The 22,079-nt window shown below is 36.3% G+C and overlaps 2 protein-coding genes across 2 annotated transcripts in view; both read left to right on the top strand.

Moving 5' to 3' along the window:
- The window catches only part of c22h8orf34 (chromosome 22 C8orf34 homolog), an 87,983-nt gene extending 82,856 nt beyond the window's left edge, over nucleotides 1-5,127 (top strand). Inside the window, exons 14-15 of the mRNA XM_039666833.2 lie at nucleotides 3,666-3,713; nucleotides 4,490-5,127. Of these exons, the coding sequence (XP_039522767.2) occupies nucleotides 3,666-3,713; nucleotides 4,490-4,497 (56 nt within the window). The 3' untranslated portion in view covers nucleotides 4,498-5,127. The remainder of the gene's footprint in view (nucleotides 1-3,665; nucleotides 3,714-4,489) is intronic.
- A 4,670-nt stretch (nucleotides 5,128-9,797) lies between these two features.
- sulf1 (sulfatase 1) overlaps nucleotides 9,798-22,079 on the top strand; it is an 87,134-nt gene continuing 74,852 nt past the window's right edge. Inside the window, exon 1 of the mRNA XM_039666837.2 lies at nucleotides 9,798-10,082. The gene's annotated coding sequence lies outside the window, so the exon portion shown is untranslated. The remainder of the gene's footprint in view (nucleotides 10,083-22,079) is intronic.

The raw sequence follows: 22,079 nt of genomic DNA on the forward strand, positions 1-22,079 counted from the left end.
TGGCTCTAGGGAGTTAATTAAGGCCTTCTGAAGTGAAGCCATGCGTTCGATTAAGAAAAATATCCACATTTAAAACTTTATAGACTAAAATAACTACAATCCCAACCCAGCCATTGGGTTACAGTTTAAAATTACATTTTTAACCCATTGTTTGAGTTTGTCCATATTTGACCCAGGTCAAAATGGGTTAAAAAAACTGCATTTTTTAGAGTGTAGCTTCCGGCAGACGGCCATACGCAAGTCGGCCTAAGCCAAACGAGTAACACTTGACGTGTCTGATGTAGGAGTAGCTTAAGATTTGATGCCTCTCGCGGTCAAACAGGGCTGGGCAACTGCGTTCGTCATTACGTTCAAGTGTTACTCTTTTTGCGCAAGTCAACATGCGTACGGCATGGAAGAGCCAGGACATTTTTTAATATAACTCCGATTGTATTCGTCTGAAAGAAGAATGTCATATTCACCTAGGATGTCTACAGGGTGAGTAAATCATATAGGCTAATTTTCCTTTAATCGGTGAACTATCCCTCAAAGAAGTCTCATAATATCTTTGTTAGTTTCAAATACTTTTCAGATACAAATAATTCTTATGAACTGTGTTGGGGAAAGTTACGTTTAAAAGTAGGCCTAGTGCATTACAAAATGTAATTACTTTCTAAAATAGCAACTAATTGCGTTGGAAAGTGATGTGTTGCTCATCTTGGCTGGGCTTGTTTCATTGCTTTTTCTTATCTGGGCTGGGCTTCGCTTGTTTGTTTTTTTAATAACAAAAAAAAAATTCTAGTTCTATTTTGGGCAAATGTAAAGGACCTTTGTAACCAAAAGTGAAATGATTAAGCCTCAGGATGAAGGAAATTCATGTCTGTACAGTAGAAGGTGCAGCTCAAACAAACCTTTCATCTGGGCTGCCATTCTGGATTGCAGAAGAATAAATTGCAGGAGAAGGAAGTTCCACACTCCTACTTCAATAAAAAAAAGAAAAAAAATTGTTTAACTAAAGTTATTTTTGCTGATTAGTATGGTTGAACTGAATCATCAATGGTCAACTGCAAAGACATTGATTAATAAAGTAAGATTATATACAGTACATAAAGTATTTCATAGTTTTTAATCATTTTGAGGAATACTGAATCTGTGAAAATCAGATGAGTAAATGGATGCTCACATTTAGTTTAGAACTACAATAAACATCATCATGTTTACACACAACACCTCTGCACTTACGCCCGATTTTTCTCAACATGGGGACAGGAGAGGTGTCAGTCAATAAATGAATGGCTGAACAAATTAAGTTGCATTATTTCTTTGAAAAAGTAACTCAGATATATTCTTGTAAATTTCAAAAGGAATCCGTTGCTTTACTAGTTACTTAAAGTAATCTGATTACGTAACTGCTCATGAATAGGGTGAAAATCTTTTCACTAAATCCATTTATGGATTGGAAAGTCTAAGACTCTGGCCTATTAATGACGATATTTGAGCTCTCGTCCCTTGGAAATAAATGTGTCAGGTCGAGAGAGCTACTTCCAAACGGCACTTTTATGGTTTCCCTGTCTCAAAGTCTCCACATACGCAATACTGCTGCATGTGTGGCTCGGAGGTTGAAAAACATCGTAGACTTTAATTATGTTGATATGGTTTCATGAACATATCTTAGATCTCCTTTCCAGTTGATGTCTGAAAGATTTAAACACGGTTGGAATCATTAGAGGATTATTATTTGTCCAAATCACGGTCCGTCATCGCTAATAAATACCGCTGGCCTCATTTTTCACTCTTTGAACGTGACATGGCCAGATTCTCGCTGTCCCGCATGAGCCATTAGTCTGTTAATGACCTCAATATTGTAGCATATCAAAGCTCCATCCCTGAGAGAGCATCTTTGAGTTCATGGATTACGCAAGAATAATTGTGATTTTTATCAGGATGCGGACAATAGTCTGTTACTTAATGTGATGAAGAGCTTTTTCATAATAACAGAACGTCAAGGGTAAAACAAAATGCTACATGTCACTATGGATTCTGTATGTTTTCCACTTAAAGTCAGAAGCACTTTTAGACAAATATTTGTTATAGATCTGGTATAATATTTCTTTGGTAAACAAATGATTTCTACATATGTTTGGAACACAAAATCGCAACGCCAGAGAAACGTCCAAAGATTGCTAGACAAGCAAAAAAATAAAAATAAATAAATAAAATGTACAAACAGTCCAAGCTATCAAATGAAATGTAACTACACATGACAGGCAGCTCTATTTTGCCAAAAACATATCTTGCATATTGTGCTAACAGTCTGTACAGGCATGCTTGCTGGAACTGTCTTACCAGCCCAGTTATTTAAAGGAACATGAGGCACAGACTGTTAGTGAGAACGCCTGGCATTGCCAACCACAGGACGTGACAAAATACCACTTGGCATTCAGAACATTTGCTGATTGGCTGCCACACTGACTGTTGACGCTGTCTGTTGGAGTTTGGCCTGTGTTAACATAGGTTTCTGAATAGGCATCAAGTGCATGGCAAAGAACAAAATCCATAACAATTTCCTGTTATTGCAGAAACACCAGCAATGGGGTAACCACTAACCCTTAAAACACCCTTAAAAGTCAATGCTCAATTCCTTTTTGAATTTCAGGCCTTTAACTTAACGGCTCAGTTTCCTAATTTGAACTGATAACTCTGGCTCATGATAAGTAGAGATGTCTGATTTCTCAAAATTAATATTTTAATTGTAAAATGTTTACATATTTTACTGTGACTGATCGGCAGACACACATGGAATCTATATGTACAAACATGTGGAAGGGAGGCAAAGTTGTTATCCACAACCTCCTCCTTTTGTGTAGTCATTATATATATATTATACATACATGTATATATATAATTCATGCTGGACCAACCAATCCACACGTCCAAGAGTTTCTATCACAACTAGAGCTTCTAACAGCATCTGCAGTGACGCAATAATTTTACCAACTGGCAATTGGCTCTTTTATTTAGGAGGCGGGACTTATTATGCCATTTTGCGCTTTGCACTTTCTCCCATTCATAGTAGAATGAGTGCACCGTCTTTGTATATCTTAACTCTTTGGGTATGCTTAGATAAATTTAGCACATTTTACCATTTTTAGAATGGTAGCAGTTTTTTTCTGCTAAAATCAAGGCAGAAAAAGTGGAAAACATTCACAAATTTAATTTGAAAATTCTGCTTTATTAGCACTAAATCTGCATACTAGAAGGATTTTTAAAGAATCGTGTGACATTGATGACTGGAGTAATGATGCTGAAAATTCAGCTTTGCCATCACAGGAATAAATTACATTTTTAAAATATATTCAAACAGAAAACAGCAACTAAACTATTTAATTTGTAATTTGCTGTTTTTACTATAGTTTTGATCAAATAAATAGACTTCCCCGAAAGCCATCAAAAATTGAAAGCCCCAAACTTTTGAATGGTAAAATAATATATAATCAATGGTAACTGCTGGTGGTAAAATGACATTAAACTCACTTTTGTGACTTTTTTTGCTGCTTTTTGTCACTGTTTTTGGGATTCAAGATTCATATGTTGATATTTCATTGTATTATTTTGGATTAAATGTTTGCAAATTCTCAGCATGAAACCATTTACTAGCTTTTCTTCTGCATTGTGGCTCTTTTTAGGTAATCCAAGTGGAGTGAGGGATGCCAGCAAGAGATCGGTGTTCTCAGGTAAGCATTCCAACACATCAGTCCAACATCCTCTCAGACAGCCAATAATTGCCTTCGAATAAATCTTATGAATCTTGGACCATGACAACGCCTGAAAATTTAGATTGTAATCTTACCGTATGCATACTCCAACGACAAGAGAGAGTTGGAATCATTCAGTTGAAACACAGGTATATGATGATGAATGTTAGTATTTAGCTTTCCTTCACATTAGGATTGTCCAAATAAAAATGACCAAAGAGTGGCTCAGCCCTCATTTCTGCTTTTGTTAGATATATATATATAGCACCTAGAATGCAATGTGATATAATTTTCATAAGAGGTCTCTAGAGTCTGAGACTACATGAGGTCCCAGTGTTTTGGAAAGAGACCGTCCGATTGGTCATTGCTGTTGACTCAGCTGGGTGCCACTCGAGCATGTGGCAGTTATGACGAAAGTGTCTCTTCTGAGGTTTGACTTCTCGTGCCCAGCCGAGGTTTTACAGTTGGAGAGGGCAGACAAGCCTATACAGTCACATCTCAGCTTTGTGGTGGAACGGGGCTAACCGAACCAAAGCTGGGTGCCGATTCTTCTGACCTCATCCATACACCCCCCCGTGAATGTGCAGCATGACATGGATCGGCTCATTTTTCCATTCTCACATTTATCTTTGACATGTTCAAATATTAAAGGCTGTTTTTATGGTAATTACCAAGGTTGCTATGCTTATTAGTGGTCATGTGGAACTGACATCAGCCTCCAGGCAACTGATGTTTTTTGCCTTTGCTTTCTACAGGCTTGTAACGGTGTGTATGGAGGACACAGAGCCAATCAAACATTTATGCAATTTAAACGGGCATTCGAATAATGTGAGTCAGCAAGAGACACTTATTTTTTTAATTTTGACCAGAGGAAAGATTGTGTACTTTTTCCACAGATGCCAATATTTCTTAGAAATAAAAACATTACAACCATTTGAAATTCTAGAATGTAATGTGTTTATCAGAAAAAAAGATAAGCTTGCACTTTTTTGTCTGTCAGCATGCTTCTTGTCTGTTCCTAAAAGTATGTATTGCTGCCTTGCATAAATAAACACAATTTATCACATGATGTGCCAAATCAATAGTTGATAAAGGGATTTTTGAAAAGCCTTTTCAATAAGAATCAACAAAAGTGGATGTTTTGTGGCATTAGAAGAGAATTTTTGGAATGTTACTTACAAATGTTCCTGTATGTGTAATGTTGGACATGCACAGCACTGCCCCTGCTGACCTCAGCATGACACTCTCTCATTCCCAACAGCATTGTGTGTCTACTACTGGAGAGGACACATTTCTAATGAACTCACTTTGACTTTTATACCCACAGAAATATATGTAGCCTGTTACACATGTTATATCCTTGTATAGTGCTAAATAAAAAGATTTGTATAAAGTTTGTCTGTATTTATAAAGGTTTTCACATTTATCCCCAATTGCTTAATCAGAATCAAGTTGTCCAGAGAGAACTCAATTCTGATTGGTCAGTCTCGCCATCCATCTTCATTCGTGGCAACCCTGTATTTTAGACCTAAACCTAACTGGTGCCATCTTGTGTCTTAAAGGGATACTCCACTTTTTTTTTTAGGAAATATGCTCATTTTACAACTCCCCCAGAGTTAAACTGTTGAGTTCTACCATTTTTGAATCCATTCAGCCGATCCCCGGTTCTGGAAGTACCACTTTTAGCATAGCTTAGCATACATAATTGAAGTGCACAAGACCATTTGCATTTCTCAAAAAAAAAAAAAAAAATCCTATTTAAAACTTGACTCTTCTGTAGTTACATTGTGCACTTAGACCGACCAAAGTTTCTGCCAGTAAAATCAAACGCACTGGCACTGATCTATGATAGGTCTGTTAGCGCATTAGGTCCAACCCCCTATGGGCGGGTTTGAAAGGCTGGGATTGAGTGCTTGTAGTCTTTGCAGAAATCCCCCCTCTTACACTTCCTCCTACAATGACATAAAATAAAGATTTTTGCGTCATTGTAGGAGGAAGTGACAAAGGTAAATAGTGGATTTCTCTCATCTCAGGGAAAAATGAGAGAGTGTTTCACGAGTGTTTCAATAGTATAACTGGGTTTCTCGTAGATCTGAGCTTCTTCAGTCTTTGAATCTGATGAATCCTGAAATAGTCCAGGACAAATTCACTCAGCAGTTACACTGCACACACAGTGAGGTCTGGCAGACTCCCATCTGTTTAGTTTTTTGGCCGTAAATTTCAGTGGAAAAGATCCATATCTCCTTCAAATCTCATTGGATTTTAACCCAGACCCAACTGTGTTTGAGATGTGACTCGATGGTGACATATTTCAAAACAACTGCACTTGTTTGACACTAACTGTAATCTCTGGAAATCTTTTCCTGCTTACGGTTGATTACACTTCACATTCCCCATCAACATGATAAATGTTGTTTTCAAAGCTGACGCTACTGAGAAATCGCCAGCCCTCATTTTGTGGTTCATGCTTCAAGTGTTTCAAGTTGGTGTTAGTGATGGCATGCTTTTGCCACGGTAGACATCTCTACACTTAGGTGTTTGTACAAATAAAAGCGTCAGTTTGCTCAGTTTCTTTTGAAGGTAATTCCTTAAATGTTTAACTTTAAACATCTTAAACTTAAAATCTGCAATATTTGAAACAATTGCACAAGATTTGAGTTGCATGAACTCTATCCAAGTTGTTCCCCATGTATAGGGGTTTAAAATGTTCAATTTGAAAGCAAAGTGCGTTTTCTTTTAACGTACTACTAATAATATATGTAAATGTGTTTAAAAATAATTGATCATTTTAGAAACCAACTCATCCTGACATCACAAGACAGCAATTTACTAAATGTGACCTCAACACCAACAACAATGTAAATAAATCTACAAACACACATGACTTGAAAAATGAAAATAATCTAAAAGATGCATAGAATTTGAAACAATGTCTCAGTTTTTAGAAATGTGTGGGAGAAAGATTTAGGCAGCATCCCTGAGAACAAACAGTGCCTTCGAACATATTGGCAGTATGTTTACTTGCAATAAGGTGAGAGAAACACCATCTCTTCCTTTGCACCCCATACATTCTTAAAGGGACAATGTGTAGGAATTTCTCCCATCTAGAGGTGAAAATGTATTTTGCATTCAAATGAATTGTGCTCTCCAGCGCCTGGCTTTTTCAAATGCGCGTTGCATCTATGGTAGCGGTTCAAGATGGCAGAACTACATGGAAACCTCTGTGGACCTACCTGTCCCATGTATATAAAGATAATAAATTCTTCATTTACAAGGATAAGTCAGATAATTGGCAGAGGTATTTGTACACCATTGAGGACATATTTATGAATAAAAATATTGATTTTAAATAATACAATACATAAAAATATGCATTGTCGCTTTAACAAAATTAAAGCAAAGGCTATCAATTTGCTTAAAGAGTGGTGTTGATACACATAGCCATATGTTTTGCTTATGTCCGTTAATCTCACAATTCTGGAGGAAGGTCCAAAAGAGATTAGAGAACATATTTGGTTTTACTACATTTAAAGACCTTTATTTCTTCATAGGTCTGGTACGCAATAATCTGACACTTGCACCAGGGGACACAACTCTTTCTCAGAAGTTGCTTTTCATCACCTGAAAATGTATTTTACTTATTTGGATGAAAGACAAACCACCATCAATTCACCAGTGGTTTCAAAGTATTATTCTATTTGAAAGAATTAGTCCATCACTTACAGGCAGTGTGGATACTTTTAGATGTATCTGGTCTCCATTTTTTTTTTTTGCCATCTTACCAGACTCAACTAAATAGAGCTCTGCCAGACATAACTTTAGAAAATTGTAAAATCAGCATTATTTACTAATGCTAATTAAATAAATTGAGTATGATTCATATGAGGAAGTATGATTCAGGCCATCCACCCGAAATGTACGTTGAAATGTTGCTTGCGGATTCAAGTCCATATTTTTGGTGACACATTGGGGTCAGGAAAATATTATTATGGCTGCTCAAGGATTAGTATAAATGTCAATAAATTGGATTTGTTTTTCTGTTTTTTTGCTTTTTTGTGGACTATAAGATGTCAAAGCAGCCACACCCAGATCAAACATCTTATTCCTGGGGTCTTTACCCTGCCAAACCTCAAAACCTTTTTCACACTCCACTCTCAAACAGGATGTGGTATAGTCAAAGGGGTTTGTCTCGGTCTAGTGGAACAAAATGAGTAATTCCAGTAAAAGCATGAACGAATGTTCATCAGTTTCCTGTGTAAATCTAAAGGTTTCATTAACTTGTTGATTATCACGATAATATTATCTTGGATGTCTCATTTGATTTCGGATGTTTTAAGCAACGTATGAAGGACGGGCCCCCGGTCTTTAATCTACCAATTGTACAATCGTTGCCAATTATACAATATAATATAATAATTTGTAACTATTGTAGTATTTCAACCATTGTACCATCATCAGTTTACTGCAGCATTTCCCTGGGAAACTGCCTCAGGCCACCCAAGAGCATCATGCAGCTTCCTGAAGGTTTTGGACCACCACCAGTGGTCAGCTGACTGGCCTCCGCTCCTTTTATTTATGACTGAACTAAGTCATATCAATCCTGACATAAAGCACCAAAAATTCTATGTTAGGTTTACTGTTTCCTTAGTGTGTGTGAATGAAGTTTTCAGTTTTCAGAGCCAGGCTGAGAAGTTAACATTAGAACTTCTGTTCATTAAGAAGCCATCCAGGGATTGAATTGTATCTTTTTAGAGAACCAGCTGCTCCCACTGAAGACTTGCTTGAAGTCTCTGCCGTGATCCCCCATGAAAAACAAATTGTTCATCTGTACAGTCAAAAGAGGATGTCAATCTGTTTCTTTTAATGATTTCTCTCTTTTTTTATAATGACTTTTCAATGCTTGGTTTGTATCCATGTGACCCAACAGAGATCTAAAGGTTGTTTCATATGACCTTTCAATAAATTAAAAACATTGCTTGGTTCTTTATACCAAGAATGTCAGACCAAAGAGCAGCATGAGTGAAGCATTATGTGGCAGGATCTGCTCTGATGGTATTTCCTTGGGACAAAACCAGCAGAACAGGTAGGGACACAGTCTTTAGCTACTCATGTGCTGTCAATTTAGGGCTTTAAACTTAAGTCAACAAAAACTGCTGAGGTAGGAGAGACCGGGGGAACATTTTTCACGTTTACCTTCATAACTCACAGATGGCAACCAATCTACCTGCCATCTTTTGGTATAGCAACAAGCGAGCCAACAATATATCATTAACATGTTTACATTAAGAAAGATTTGTAAAATTAAAAATGTGTTTAAAGAAAAAAAAAACTTGTATTCCCTAACTTCAGCCTTTATTTCATAACAAATACCCCATGACCATGATGAGCCATTATAAAATCTGCAATTTATGTATAGCCTTTTAAGAAACAAAAGATAATAAGATACAACTAATTATTAATCCAAGGCAACCAATTTTAAGACAAGAGACGGAAAATATAATCCATTTTATCCAAATTTTATAATATAATTTTAATATAATTTTAGCATTAGATAATTAAAAGTATATTTAAATATTATCATATTTTTATTGATTAATTAACTTATAGTTTTTACAAATATTTAAATATCTATCTTTAAAAAAAACAGTTTTGCAACTCTTTCTGAAAAGTAAACAAACCTAACATACGCCTTATTCACGGCAGCGCCATCTTTGATTTTTAATGAGAATGAAAGCGAGGCTGTGCGGGATAGACATGCATCTCTTCAATGGGCTGTACTGTTATTTAATGTGTTTTCGTTTTGTTCTGCTCATGAAACACTGGAAAAATATCTTTCCAAGGAATTTTAGTTGACAAAAAACTCCCGACAATGTAAGCTGTGGAAAATTGTAAGTAATCTAGCAGCTTTATTCAGCTTTTTACAGTGGATGCCAGTGGAAACACTGTAAGTCTATCCCTCACAGCCTCACTTTCATACCTGTCATGGCGCTGCTCTGAATAAGGTCTATAGGAGCTTTCAAAATGGCTGCCATTCACTTAATTAGCTTCAAGCTAACAATGCACTGAGAGGAGTAGCGTAATTATTGTGCTGTTTAGCAGAGGTCTGACCTGCAATCCACCTGCCTCAAGGCAGATAGAAAGGATAATCAAAGAATTCTAAAGTTTTCCTACTGCAATTGGGCCATTATTGGGAAAAGTGGAGGGAGAAATCAGGATTTTAAATGAAGGTCTTTTGGCTCAAGTAGCATATAAGAACTAACGTTATCTCTCTGGCCAACTGTTTTACTGGAAGTATTGAGACCAAGAGCGGCCTAGACGATTGTTTGATGATCAACTAAATGCCTTAAGGTGAGTCAAAATTAGTAAACAATGAAGAATTGTTTATATTAAAGCAGAAGAGTTGTTAAGCTAACGTTAAATTAGTTAGCCTCTCAAAAACCCATAATATAAATTTTCAAGGCATTTAGTTAATTTTATCTCCCACAGTGGTTATAGTTCGAGCACCAGAAATACTTTCTGCTTAATCTCAATGCTGTAATGAAAAGGGCTTTATGATGGATTTTTTTTTTTTAGATTGTTGATGCTTGTGTAAGTGAATGATAATTTTCAACTCCATTCAAAGTGGTTCCTTGACTTCAAGCAGTGACGTTTTTTTTTTACTTTTCTTTTCTTTTTTTTCTTTGTCTTTGTCTTTGTCACTTCCAGTAAGTCTCCACAACCATTTCCAGTATAGCTGGACTCGGTTTACCAGAACATATTAGTCATTAGAAGTCATCTTTCTGCCAAGTTATTGAAAGGCGCTGCTGTTTCTGATAGCTTTGTTGAATCTAGTGAGGAAAAGATCTGTTCTTGCAGTAATCATGTTGTTTATTTACCTACAAAAGTGGTTAGTTTTTCTAAAGCTGGTTGACCAAGGGAGACTTGCTGGTTAAGCTAGGACATCCAAAACTTGCACTCTCTCTAACAATTGCATTTTTCGAGAATATGCCCTCTTATTCATTGTTTTCCATACAATCTGCTCCTGCGCCACTTACTGTAGGTTATCTGAACTTTTTTATTGGAAGACTGGACATGTAGCTCTTAATACAATTAGGCATAGTCTTGGGCAGATGGGAATCTTTGCATTGGTAATTTCAGTTAGAAATTTGTAGTTAGTGAATTATTTCATCCTTGAAAGTGTTTATCCATGAATGTGCTCATCCAAATTATGTGTTTTGGGTCTGATGTTTTATTACATGAGGTTTCTGGATGAGCTTGTACTTAATCGAGCGTTTTTCAAATAAGTACAAACAATTTGAGGCTAAGCAAAGGTCAAAATAAGTACAAAGACATCCCAGCCTATTTTCACTGAGTTGTTAGTCCAAGAGAAATGCTTTAGGTGTGAGTGTTGTTTGTGGTCTGTAGACCAACATGAACTGTTTGGTACGAGAGACACTGTTCCAGCACTGGTGGACGGTTGTGTAGCGGGAACGTGTAACTTTACGTAGGGGGTTGTGTGTGTATTGGCAAAATGCTGTGATGTTTTTTTCTTCCTTTCTTTTTGAACCGTGTCTGGTCAAAACAGCACTTCATCCGGCAGGCATGGGGAACAATCGTGCTTTTCGTTCGAGTAGAAATATTAAGGGTTATTTGTGCAGCCCTCTGTGTCATTGAGCTGTTTTGTTATTTCTTCTTACCTCATTTGTATGGCCTTTAAATTATATATTATGCCAAAACGCAGCGCACTTGGTCAGTGTGGTGATGTTTCTATTGACTGTAAAATATCGAGGACTGATGAGGGAATCATCATTTTTCTCAGGCACACACATATTAAAAGCCCTCTAGGCAGTAGCGTTCCATGCTTAACCTGAAACGCAAACTGAAGGTTGGATTCCCTTTACCACAATTTGGCGTTATATTGCAAGTCTTGACAGAACTGTTTGAAAATCTGGCTTTGAGTTCTATTTCATGGTCATTTTATAAAGATATCCTTGAACATAAGTTCCACATCTGGATTTTTATTAAACCGCTGTTTTTGAAACTGGCTCATATGTTTTATTCGGCTTCTAGGTATTGAGACCCCTACATCTTACTCAACTCTTTCAACCTCATGTTGCAGTTTGCTATGGCGTCCGTTCACTCACTCGCAGTCAATCTGTCCGCAGGCAAACAGGCAGTTTTTTTTTTTTGAGGCCGGTGATACTTAGAAGGCTGGAGTTGTTGTCTTTGGCTGTGTACTTTCTTAAGACAAACTCTGGCCAGTACATGTTTTTGAATTGGCTTCATTCAGATGTTATTGCAGTGAGTTTGCATCTTTGTCATGCGTTCTGGAATAAACAAAGACTCCTGTTATTAGTCACGCTAGCTTGTGGGTTCTCTTATATCGCTAATGCTGGAGCCTGATTAGGACATATTTGAGAGAGGAGAAGTGACTGTTAAAGGTATAGATTAACAAAAATTAAAATTGTCATTTACACACCATCCTGTTGTTTCAAACTCATATAAATGCAATTTGAAGATGTTTGGCTGGATAAATTTCTGAGCTGCTCTCTTTTAATTTAATTTAGTAGTATTTAAAATTTTTTGCATTTTAAGTGTTATACAGTAGCTAGAATTAAGAAACGTAAAAGGCTTTGGGTATATATGTATGTGTGTGTGTGTGTGTGTGTGTGTGTATGTACACAATTAAATTAAATAACAATAAAACAAGTCTCATAAACCATCTTTGATCTGTTAAATGCATGCATCAATATCTAATTTCGTTACTATTTTATGTTTTGGCAAATTGGTGGCAAATTCATATGAATTCATTCCTACCAATGAGGGCTGGGTTTAGGGTGAATCGTACGTTTTCATATAAACCACATTATGCGCAATTCCAACTGCATAAAGAACTTGTTGATTTATCGGAGTATCTTTTTCCAGTCGTTTGATAGTCGAGTTTGTAACTCCAAATGTTATCATTGAATTTTCTCAGTGTCTTGACACCCATGAGGTGGCTGAACACAAACTCCATGAATAGGCTTGTTTACTAACCACAAGTGGCTCCACTCACTAAAACCAAAACAGCACAGTACACAACAGGGGTGTAGTTGATTTTTTACAGCTTCCTGGTGGAAAAGAGCTTTCAGCTGGCCAGCACCTGCAGTTGAGGCTGTAATGTGCATGTTAGTGGATGTTGGCTTCAAAGACATGACCTCAGTTTCTCATATGCGATGTGGAAACCTTTTTTTAAAGGCCGTCTTCAAGCTTATTCAATATCAGATGGATGAAATTGGCTAAGACTTTACTGACAGACTTGCAAACGATTCCGTCAGACTGACTCATTTATTGTTCCTTTTGCTTCCGAGACATTCTGACAATGAGGTTTAGGCGTGTTGCTCGCTGTTCTCATGAAACAAACTGTCCAAGCGAATAATAAAAATGGTTGTTCTTTGGGCGTGCTGAGGTTTTCCTGTCTCTTTATTTCCCCTAAATGAAATCAGACTGAATGACAAAAACATCTGTCCTAACTGATTCCCTCCTCTTGAGGCCACCAAGAGGCGTGTTCGACCTTTCCTTCTCTTTGATTTATTCAAGTGTAGTAACCGTAATGGGTTTGCCCGTCAACTTCCTCAGTGTTCAGGAGGTCATCTGAGACTCAAGGGCCACCTAGTTCCATGGTTACGGAACCAAGCGAATTTGATTGGGTGGGTTCTTTTTGAACGAAATGCCCTGAGAGACGTTCGACCGAGTAAAAGTACACTTATGGATCAAAAGTTTCATGTGATTCATGTATTCACAAGGTGCAACAGAATCCCTCAATGCTGAGCTCATGATTAGATACCTGAAAGGATTCCAAGGACTGAATTTAAGCTCAACTGGTAGATATCCAGATGTTTTAAGGGAGCCATACTGCTTGTATGAGGTAAGGTGGTAATGTGCCAAACTAGCAGTGCAACACTTAACATGGATACACATCTTTATGATTGGTTCAAGCAGAAATATTACTGGGCTCTAATTTATGTCTTTATAGCATAGTCTTCTCTTGGCCGTTCTGTTCCCTTGTTTTGTGCACGTGTGGGACAAAGCTTCCGTAATTTTTCAAATTATTTGCTTTTCTTTTTTCTTTACTTTGACTCGAGATTCACATTCTGAATCCCACTATCTTAACCCTTTACCAAACGCTTCCTTCATATCTTTAATTTACTGATGACTGAGAGCCAGACCGATATATCGGCAGACCGATATTATCGGCCGAGATTAGGCATTTTACAAACTATCGGTATCGGCAGTTATAATGGCAGATAAAAAAAATATTTCAAAAATAAAATAGAAATGGATGAAACACGCTTCAACCATGTCATGTTGGAGTTGTATAAGTTTGTCCACCAGAGGGCACTCTACACCGTCCGTGGCCTGTTTGCAACACTCGTTTATAACACGCAACACATTCTAGCGAACCAAAAAGCTAGCTAATGCCACTATCATCAGTGGAATTTAATGAGCTTTGTTAATTAATTAATGAGCTTCGGTTCCTCCTCTGTTCTGTTGCGACAATAAAAGAAACAAATTTCTTTTTAAAATGCATTATCATATTATTTTAATTAAAACTCATACATAACTACAAATAACTAGGGAAATCTGTTAATGTTTTGTTGTGCGTTCCTGAAAAAAAATAAAATAAAAAATATCGGCCGATATATCGGAATATCGGATTTTAAAACCAACAAATATTTGTATCGGTATCTGCCTTCAGGATCCTTTATCGGTCGGGCTCTAACTGAGATTTACCACCCCTTGGCTTTTTGGTGTTTGTTTTCCATGGCGCTCTGAAAAATATCATCTTTATCTTGAAATTACATAGATTTCTTAGGCTTGACTTTATTTTGAGTATCCTTTCTTATTTGTTTACTATGATATTTTAACTGGTTTGTTACTTCCTATGTTAATATGACCCCCTTAGGTTTGTCAAATAGTAGTAATAATAGTTGATATATAATTAAATAATTTACACAAATCATTGGGGACTACAAACATAAAGACAGCACAGTCTGTCTTACTAGAGCAATATGGAGCAATATCTGTTTTACTCTTACAGCAGTCCTACAGTTTTATTGATGTACTACAGCAATAAGCAATTGGTTTTTGTACCCTATAAAACATAATATAATTTCTAAATTCATTCTTAATAAAAAGCAACATTTTAATTGAAAAAGGTAGATTAGGTTTTGTAGTCTTTGGATCAAGTGTTCCTTCCTAATTGGAGCAAATAACAGTGTTTGCCATTTAATTGATGTGCACAGGAACACAAATGTTATTTCAGTCAACCCAAAGCCAGATGAGGACTGGCTTGATGAACGAAAAGTTCACGCTCTCTTGATGGTTAAAACAAATGGAACAAGTTTAACAAGCACTTAAATGCCTTCATATCCTCAAGTAATTCCTTAAACCATATAAAGACTTTCGACTGCTCGTCAGACACGTGATGGTGAAAACCATTATTTTTAAAGAGATTCACGTCTTCAGTTCTCACATTAGGCACGCTAAGGGTTTCGTTTGAGTAGCGTTGCTTGCACTCTCTTCATTGCCTGGCTAATTGATACCCAGGCCGAGACGAGCAGGGTAAACAGGAGACCGCTGCATTACCGCTTTTGCAGGAACCAGCCTTGCCATAATGCTCTCCCTGTCAGGCCACATCAGAAGCTAGGAGATGGGCACACAAAGGCCATGTTTGCTCAATCTAACCAAGCGAGGCTGCTCAATTGGGGGAAACTGAACTTTCCCATTGGTGTCATTCATTTCTTTCTGTTGGTGGTATTCAGTAGAGGAAAAAGGTACTTTTGAGCAAATTTCAAGAGTAGCCATATATTTAGGAGTATTTTTAAGAATCAACATTAACATGTTGGGATAACACTTTATTTTGACTGTCCACTTTAGACATTCCACCAACTGTAAGTAACTTTGCAAATGCGGATCAACTTATTCTACTAACCCAAACTATTGGGGTGTAATGGCTCAAATTACTCTTGGTTCAGTTGTATCATGTTTTTAGGGTCACGGTTTTGGTATGGTTCAGTGTGTTCTTTGTTAAAGCTACACTGTCTGATTTTTACCCCCATCTAGTGGTGAAAAGGTATATGAAAGGTTATGTACTTTCAAGATGGAGGGGCAACATGGCGATCGACTTTAGAGCCCCTTACCCGTATGTTTTTTCAATGGCATATTATACACTCCCGAGAATACTTTATTACTTGAACTAAGTAAATGTACATTAATGAGCACATATATTTTTGAAAGAACTAAGTGTTTTTAGCTATACCAAAAGAGTTACACAGTGTAGCTTTAAGGGGAAAAGGGACATCTGTCAAATAAAAATCAAGAAAATAAGAACAAATAATCAAACTATAAGCAACAACACAAAACATACAATAGAGAATATCTATAAATTAAATAAACTTTACAGGTTTTTGAGGTATCTGCAGTGTTTTCAGATACAAATAATAAAGTAATCCAGTTTAAAATAACATTGCATACAATCTTCACTGTATACAGTGCATTATTAAAGATTGTATTTACTATTAAAGATTTTAGCAAGTTATTCAGTCAAGATCAGTGAGTGATTTCCTTGTTTTTGTTGTTTGATTTACATTAAACACACAAACATCAGGAATATTAGGTTGCTGTCACTTTAAGACAGGATGGTACAGTTCATTATTTGTTTGTTTTTACCGAGAACTGTTTCACCCAAACCCAAACCCCAACAGTCTACTACAGTCTGCTAATACTCTAATGAGAGTTACTTGTAATTGCAAAGTTACTTGTAGTTAGTAGTGTATCGAAATAGTGTAACCCAAAAAAAGATACAATTCTTCTTTCAGTTATTTTTTGAATGTTCTAATGTTTGAGTTTATTACTGATCATGCTTTAACAGCTGAAGGAGAACTTAGTGTTCAAATATGCACGGTTTTAGATCACCCATACTAGTGTTTTCAGGATGGTTACACTGGTAAGGAAAGGAAATAGGTTTTCCCTTCCTAGTAAGACATATCTAGTATAAATGTAGGACCCGCAATGCGTCATGTTCTGAATTTGAGGATGTCATGTATTCAATAGTGACTTCAGTGTGTCGCAGTCCAAATAGTTGCTAAGCTGTAAGAGTGGATTGTTTGCTTATGTCGAGCTCGGCGGAATAAATGAGGGCAACAGTGGGCGAATGTATTGACCTGACTCTTCTTTGTCTTATTCTGTCCATATTTGAAGAGTCGTAGCAACCTCACAGATGGATAAAGGCCACATTTTTTGTGGGGTAAAGCTTAGAAAACAAAGGATTGGGGTCTATTGGTAGAAATGAGGTCAGTGTTGCCCTCCTAGAATGTAGAAGTTGTTTTTGTAAGAGCTGCTAGTGTAGGCATAGCTTGACTCTGTACACTTCAAAACCGACCTAAGGACTTTTGGGCTTTGGGAACTTTCCTGGGTCTTGTTTCGCTGTCCATCTTTCCTCTTTTTTCTGTTTTCACATGTCTCATTTCATTAGAGTTATTGTCTTGTAGTATTTTAACCTCGTCAACATCAATAAAAACTATAGAAATTCCAATATTTGCAATGGTTGGCTTAGTTTTTAATGTTGAATCTGAATAACAACAATAGTAAACTTTATTTTTCTGGCGCCTTTTTTAAAAGTTGCATCTCAAAGCGCTTTACAAAGAAGATAAAATAAAAATACACAAAATAGGAAAAAACTAAATGATAACATGCATCAAAACCATTTAAGAATACACTTTTTAAATCTAAGAATCATGTAAGCTAGCCTGAAAAAAAAAAGTTTGAAGAAAAGATTTAAAAAAACTAAAACTTTCAGCTTGTCTAGTCTCAGAGGGAAGAGAATTCTGAAGTTGTGGAGCAAAAGAAGAAAAAGCCAGGTATAGCACACTGTATAGAAAACATTATTTAGGATTCCCACATTGTAGTGGCTTCTAACCATTATCTCATTCAACCTGCTTACTGTTTGAATGCCATTAGATAAGTTTGAACCAAAATGGAAAGCCATGGATGATAAAAAAAAAAATCTCACTTGCCTTGCCACGTCTTGAATGGTTGCATTTATAATGCTCATGTGTTGATTGCCGACATGAAAGAATCCTTTACAGTCTGACCGCCTCTAAATCAAAGCTGTTGGATGGGGGCTGGAGAAGCAGTCTGAAGCTAAAAGCTTTTTTTTAAAGGCTTGCTGTAGGGTTTTATTAATACAAGGTTAAACAAACAATGACATGCCGGTTCAGACTCCGATCATTCATTCTGGAATGGGGTCAGAATCCACATATTATGTGGAGTTTAATACAACTCTACGTAAATAACTTGTGTTCAGAGCTTTGAGGGACAATAAATTTAGATTAATTTATACTTTAGTTTGTGAGGACATTCTAGTTTTTTCTTTAAGGAAGGAATGGTATTTCTCTTGTATTTAACTTTGTCTATTGAAGTCTGTGAAAGAATTTGTACAAGGTGAAACAAGCAAAATATTCACAAACCTGCACCTCCACATATGAGTCATCTTATGTTAGATAATATCACTGTTTACACGCATTTAGTTCATGTTTAGGGTACTCAAATGCTAAAATAAAGGATTGATGGATTATGAATGTATAAGTACTTCAAACTCTGGTCATGACTCTTGTTGTTTTAAAAGAAGCAGATGATGAAACTGGAAGGACACCTCCGCAAAAACCATGAGCTCATCTGTGGGCGAAATCTATTGCAGCCTAATAACATTTTGACCAAATATTTAGAACTATTAACCAAATATTGAGTATGCTATTTAAGCTTTTATTAAAGAGGCTCTGACACGTTATTTTATTAAGCAGTCAGTGTTCAACACTGATAATTAGCATTACAACTTTAGAAATAAGCCAATAGTAGCAAATATCACTAAAACGATGATGACCGGGTTTATGTCTAATTTTAATGTTCAGAATATGTAATATATACCAAACTTTTGTGATTAAATGTTGGACTCTCGCATAGTTTGAATTTTATGGATGACATGTTTCTAGATTATACAGTTGTCAACATTAGAAATGGATCAAAACCTTTCATCAAAGTGTTCAACTTTAATGAACTTTTTTGATCCACTTCAAATATTGATTACTGTATATTTTTTTCCTTTTTGATTAATTCCTAATTCATGTTGCTGTAACTTGCTGTATGAAATAAATTGTTAGTTCACGAAGTTAAGAAAAGTCAGTACAAATCTTGTTGTCTATATTAATGGCCGTGTGGCCATTTCAACTTTTTTCTTTTTTCTCAAACAGACACCATCAGGTGGTCTCCACTTAAATGATTCCTTTCTTTGAAGCCTGGCTTAAAATCTGCTTGATGCTAGCAAAAGTTACTTTTCTTTTATTTATTGTACATTAGCATATATTCCCAACATGGCATAAACAATGATAACCACCATTAAGGATATTAGCATCATCCTTATCTGCTCACTTCCTCTCCTCCTCCCCAACCTGTGTTCTATTACCTGTTGTAATACCTGACCCTCCTCCTGCGGCCACTGCCAGTAAAATGCTAATGTAGCTTCATTGTGAGAACTTCACTGAAAGTGGATGAAAGAGGAGCTGGCCAGTTCAGATGCACATGAGCGACAGCTGCTTTTAACACACACCCCTATGATAAAACCACTTCGCTTTTCAGAAAACAAACCTTTTTGATAGGAATTTAACTTTCGCCCACACAGGACTCTGTCACAAGTCTCAATGTGTTATTTTAGTACAATAGTATTAGTATTTATTTTTGTTTTTAATGAGCTTTAATTTTTATGATTTCTTTCTTTTTCTACTTTTATTAATGCTGTTTAGGAACAGACGAGAAACACACTACCATATCTCACGACCAATTCGTGCAAATTCGTACGAGTGATTCAAAAGTGGCTAATTCGTACTAATTCGTACGACCTCACTCGTACGAATTTGTACGATTTGTCTAAACCCACGTGACTGTTATGTTTAGGAGCGGGGTCAGGGGTAGGTCATTTCTTACGAATTCATACGAATTGGCTAATTCGTAAAATATGTACGATTTAGCAAAATCGTACTAATTCGTACGAGTGAGGTCGTACGAATTGTTACGAATTAGCCACCTTGTAAAATTCGTACGAATTCCCGTGAGATCGGGTTGAAACACATGTAACAAATAAGTAGCCATACATTAAAAAAAAAATTAAAAATCTAAAAAATAGAATTTTTTTTTTGAAAAATCTAAATAAAAAGTATTTGATATGTGCTTTTGTAACTTTTTCACTTTTTAATAATAAAAAAATAATATTAGCCTTTTCTTTACATTTTTGTTTGTTTACTTCATCTTTATTTTAGTTCTGTTAGTTACCAAGGCAACATTTCTAATTTTCATCTACTTATTTCAATTCAAGGTTTTTAAATAAATAAATATGCAAGCCACATATACCTTGGTGGCCGATAATAAAAAAGTTAGCCACTATTTCACTAAAAAAAAAACCCATTCGCTATTCCTTTTCTTATTTAGGAATGTCGTTCTTGCAGAATTGTTCATTGATCTAGCCTGGAATTTCCTCTGACGCATTTGAATGCCACTGAGTTACAGTATACATGGTTAAATAAAACTTTCCTTATGCATTTAACAACTCGACCGCAGACAACAATGCTCTATTGACGTCTAGAGGGTTAATTTACAGTGTTTCAAGAGTGGCGTAAACAAATTAAGCCTTACGACTCGCCATGAAAGGTGATTTACCTGTCTACTTATCCTGTGCTCACACACCCACTCTTAAATTGACTGCCGCAGAATTTAAGTGGCCATAAAGTTATGTTGCTGCAAGTAGTTGGTTAGGGTTTATCCCTCGGGAATCTCCAAAAATAAACTGCTTTACAGGGATTACCAAGGGAGAACGCGTGTAAAGTCCGTATTGAATTTCCATTGTGTGTCCTGCCACCACGAAGTACTTCTCTTGCTGATATGAGTTGGTATTTTAAAAGGAAATCTAACCAACATTTGTTTGAATCTATCCTGAGTTTATTTAACTGCAGCGTGATTTAATGTTGTCACAGCATTTGGTCATGTTTCCTTCGTGGTCAGAATTTATCCAAACATTTAGACATCTGTCAGCTAATTCTTAATGGCTGTACGAATCGTTCGCTAGAATAGCTGCCTTGGGATATAGTAGGAGTGGGATAAATTTTAAAGGGAAATTTGAAGTTGACATAATGTCATAACTGAGTTCTTTTTAAACGAATGTACCTGGTCTTATTGCGAGCAGTTCATTTGTGCATGTTATTCTAAAGTGAAAAATTGTCTTCGTCATCTATATTCAAAGCGTCAACTTTGTGTCACTAATGTAAAAAAGAAAAATCAAAAAGCTTTTTTGGCATATATTCATTCTGGCTTCATTCTGCTATGTGACTCACTTTTTTTCCAATTCCAATCAATTATTGATGGATTTTAAGTCAAGTACCACATTTTTATTTCTCTTGCTGACTATCCTGTTTCAAGCTGAAAGGTCACATTATGGAAGTAAAATTAGTAGCAAATGTCACTTCACATTGCTTTTGGAAGTATTCTAGTTGATATCGTTTGAAATCTAAGATCATAGTTGTATGTGAAGAGATGGAGCTTTCAAAATTATCTTATTTCTGCAGTTTCCGCTTTGATAAAGTGAGCATTTTGGTGTTAGAAGTTGGTTCTAGTTCTCTTTTCCACCAGAATGTTTCTGGAGCCAGAGCCCGTTCTTGGTCCGTTCTTACACAGGCAAACTGAGTCTTGTCAAAAACCTTGACTATAGCCAGTGTAAAAACAAACATTGCTTCCTGGTGTTTGTGCATTCAGTGCGACTCTTCTATTTTGATGCTTTTTGTTAAATGTATTTTGTAACTTTTTTAATTTTACAGTCCCGGGAGTGAATTTAATGTGCCAGCAGCACTTATTTAAAACTGTTTAGGGATGCACGATATACTGGCCACATTATCGGTATCATTTTTAATGTTATCGTTATCGGCCCAACAAGAACATTTAGCCTATATCTAAAAGCCGACAAATAATGTATTATTTCCTTCAGCTGAGGCACTTTAGATGTGCACTGTTCAACATCGGCTACACGACATTAAAATAAGAACATCATAATTGTGTTTGTATCTTGGCTTTTAATGAGGAGACTTTTTTTCATAATCAGGCTCTTAAAAATTGTCTAAAAATGTGGATTTAGATTTATCGGCCAATATATCGGTTATCTGCTTTCAAATATAAGAATTATTGGTATCGGCCAAAATTGTCATATCGGTGCATCCCTAAAACTGTTGGTTCTGTCCTTGTCAAAGCAATATTGAAACTGAAACTGTTGATTCTCTCCCAATCTCA

Source organism: Pimephales promelas, chromosome 22 (assembly GCF_988280905.1).
Source record: "Pimephales promelas chromosome 22, fPimPro1.hap1.1, whole genome shotgun sequence".
NCBI classification, from domain to species: domain Eukaryota; kingdom Metazoa; phylum Chordata; class Actinopteri; order Cypriniformes; family Leuciscidae; genus Pimephales; species Pimephales promelas.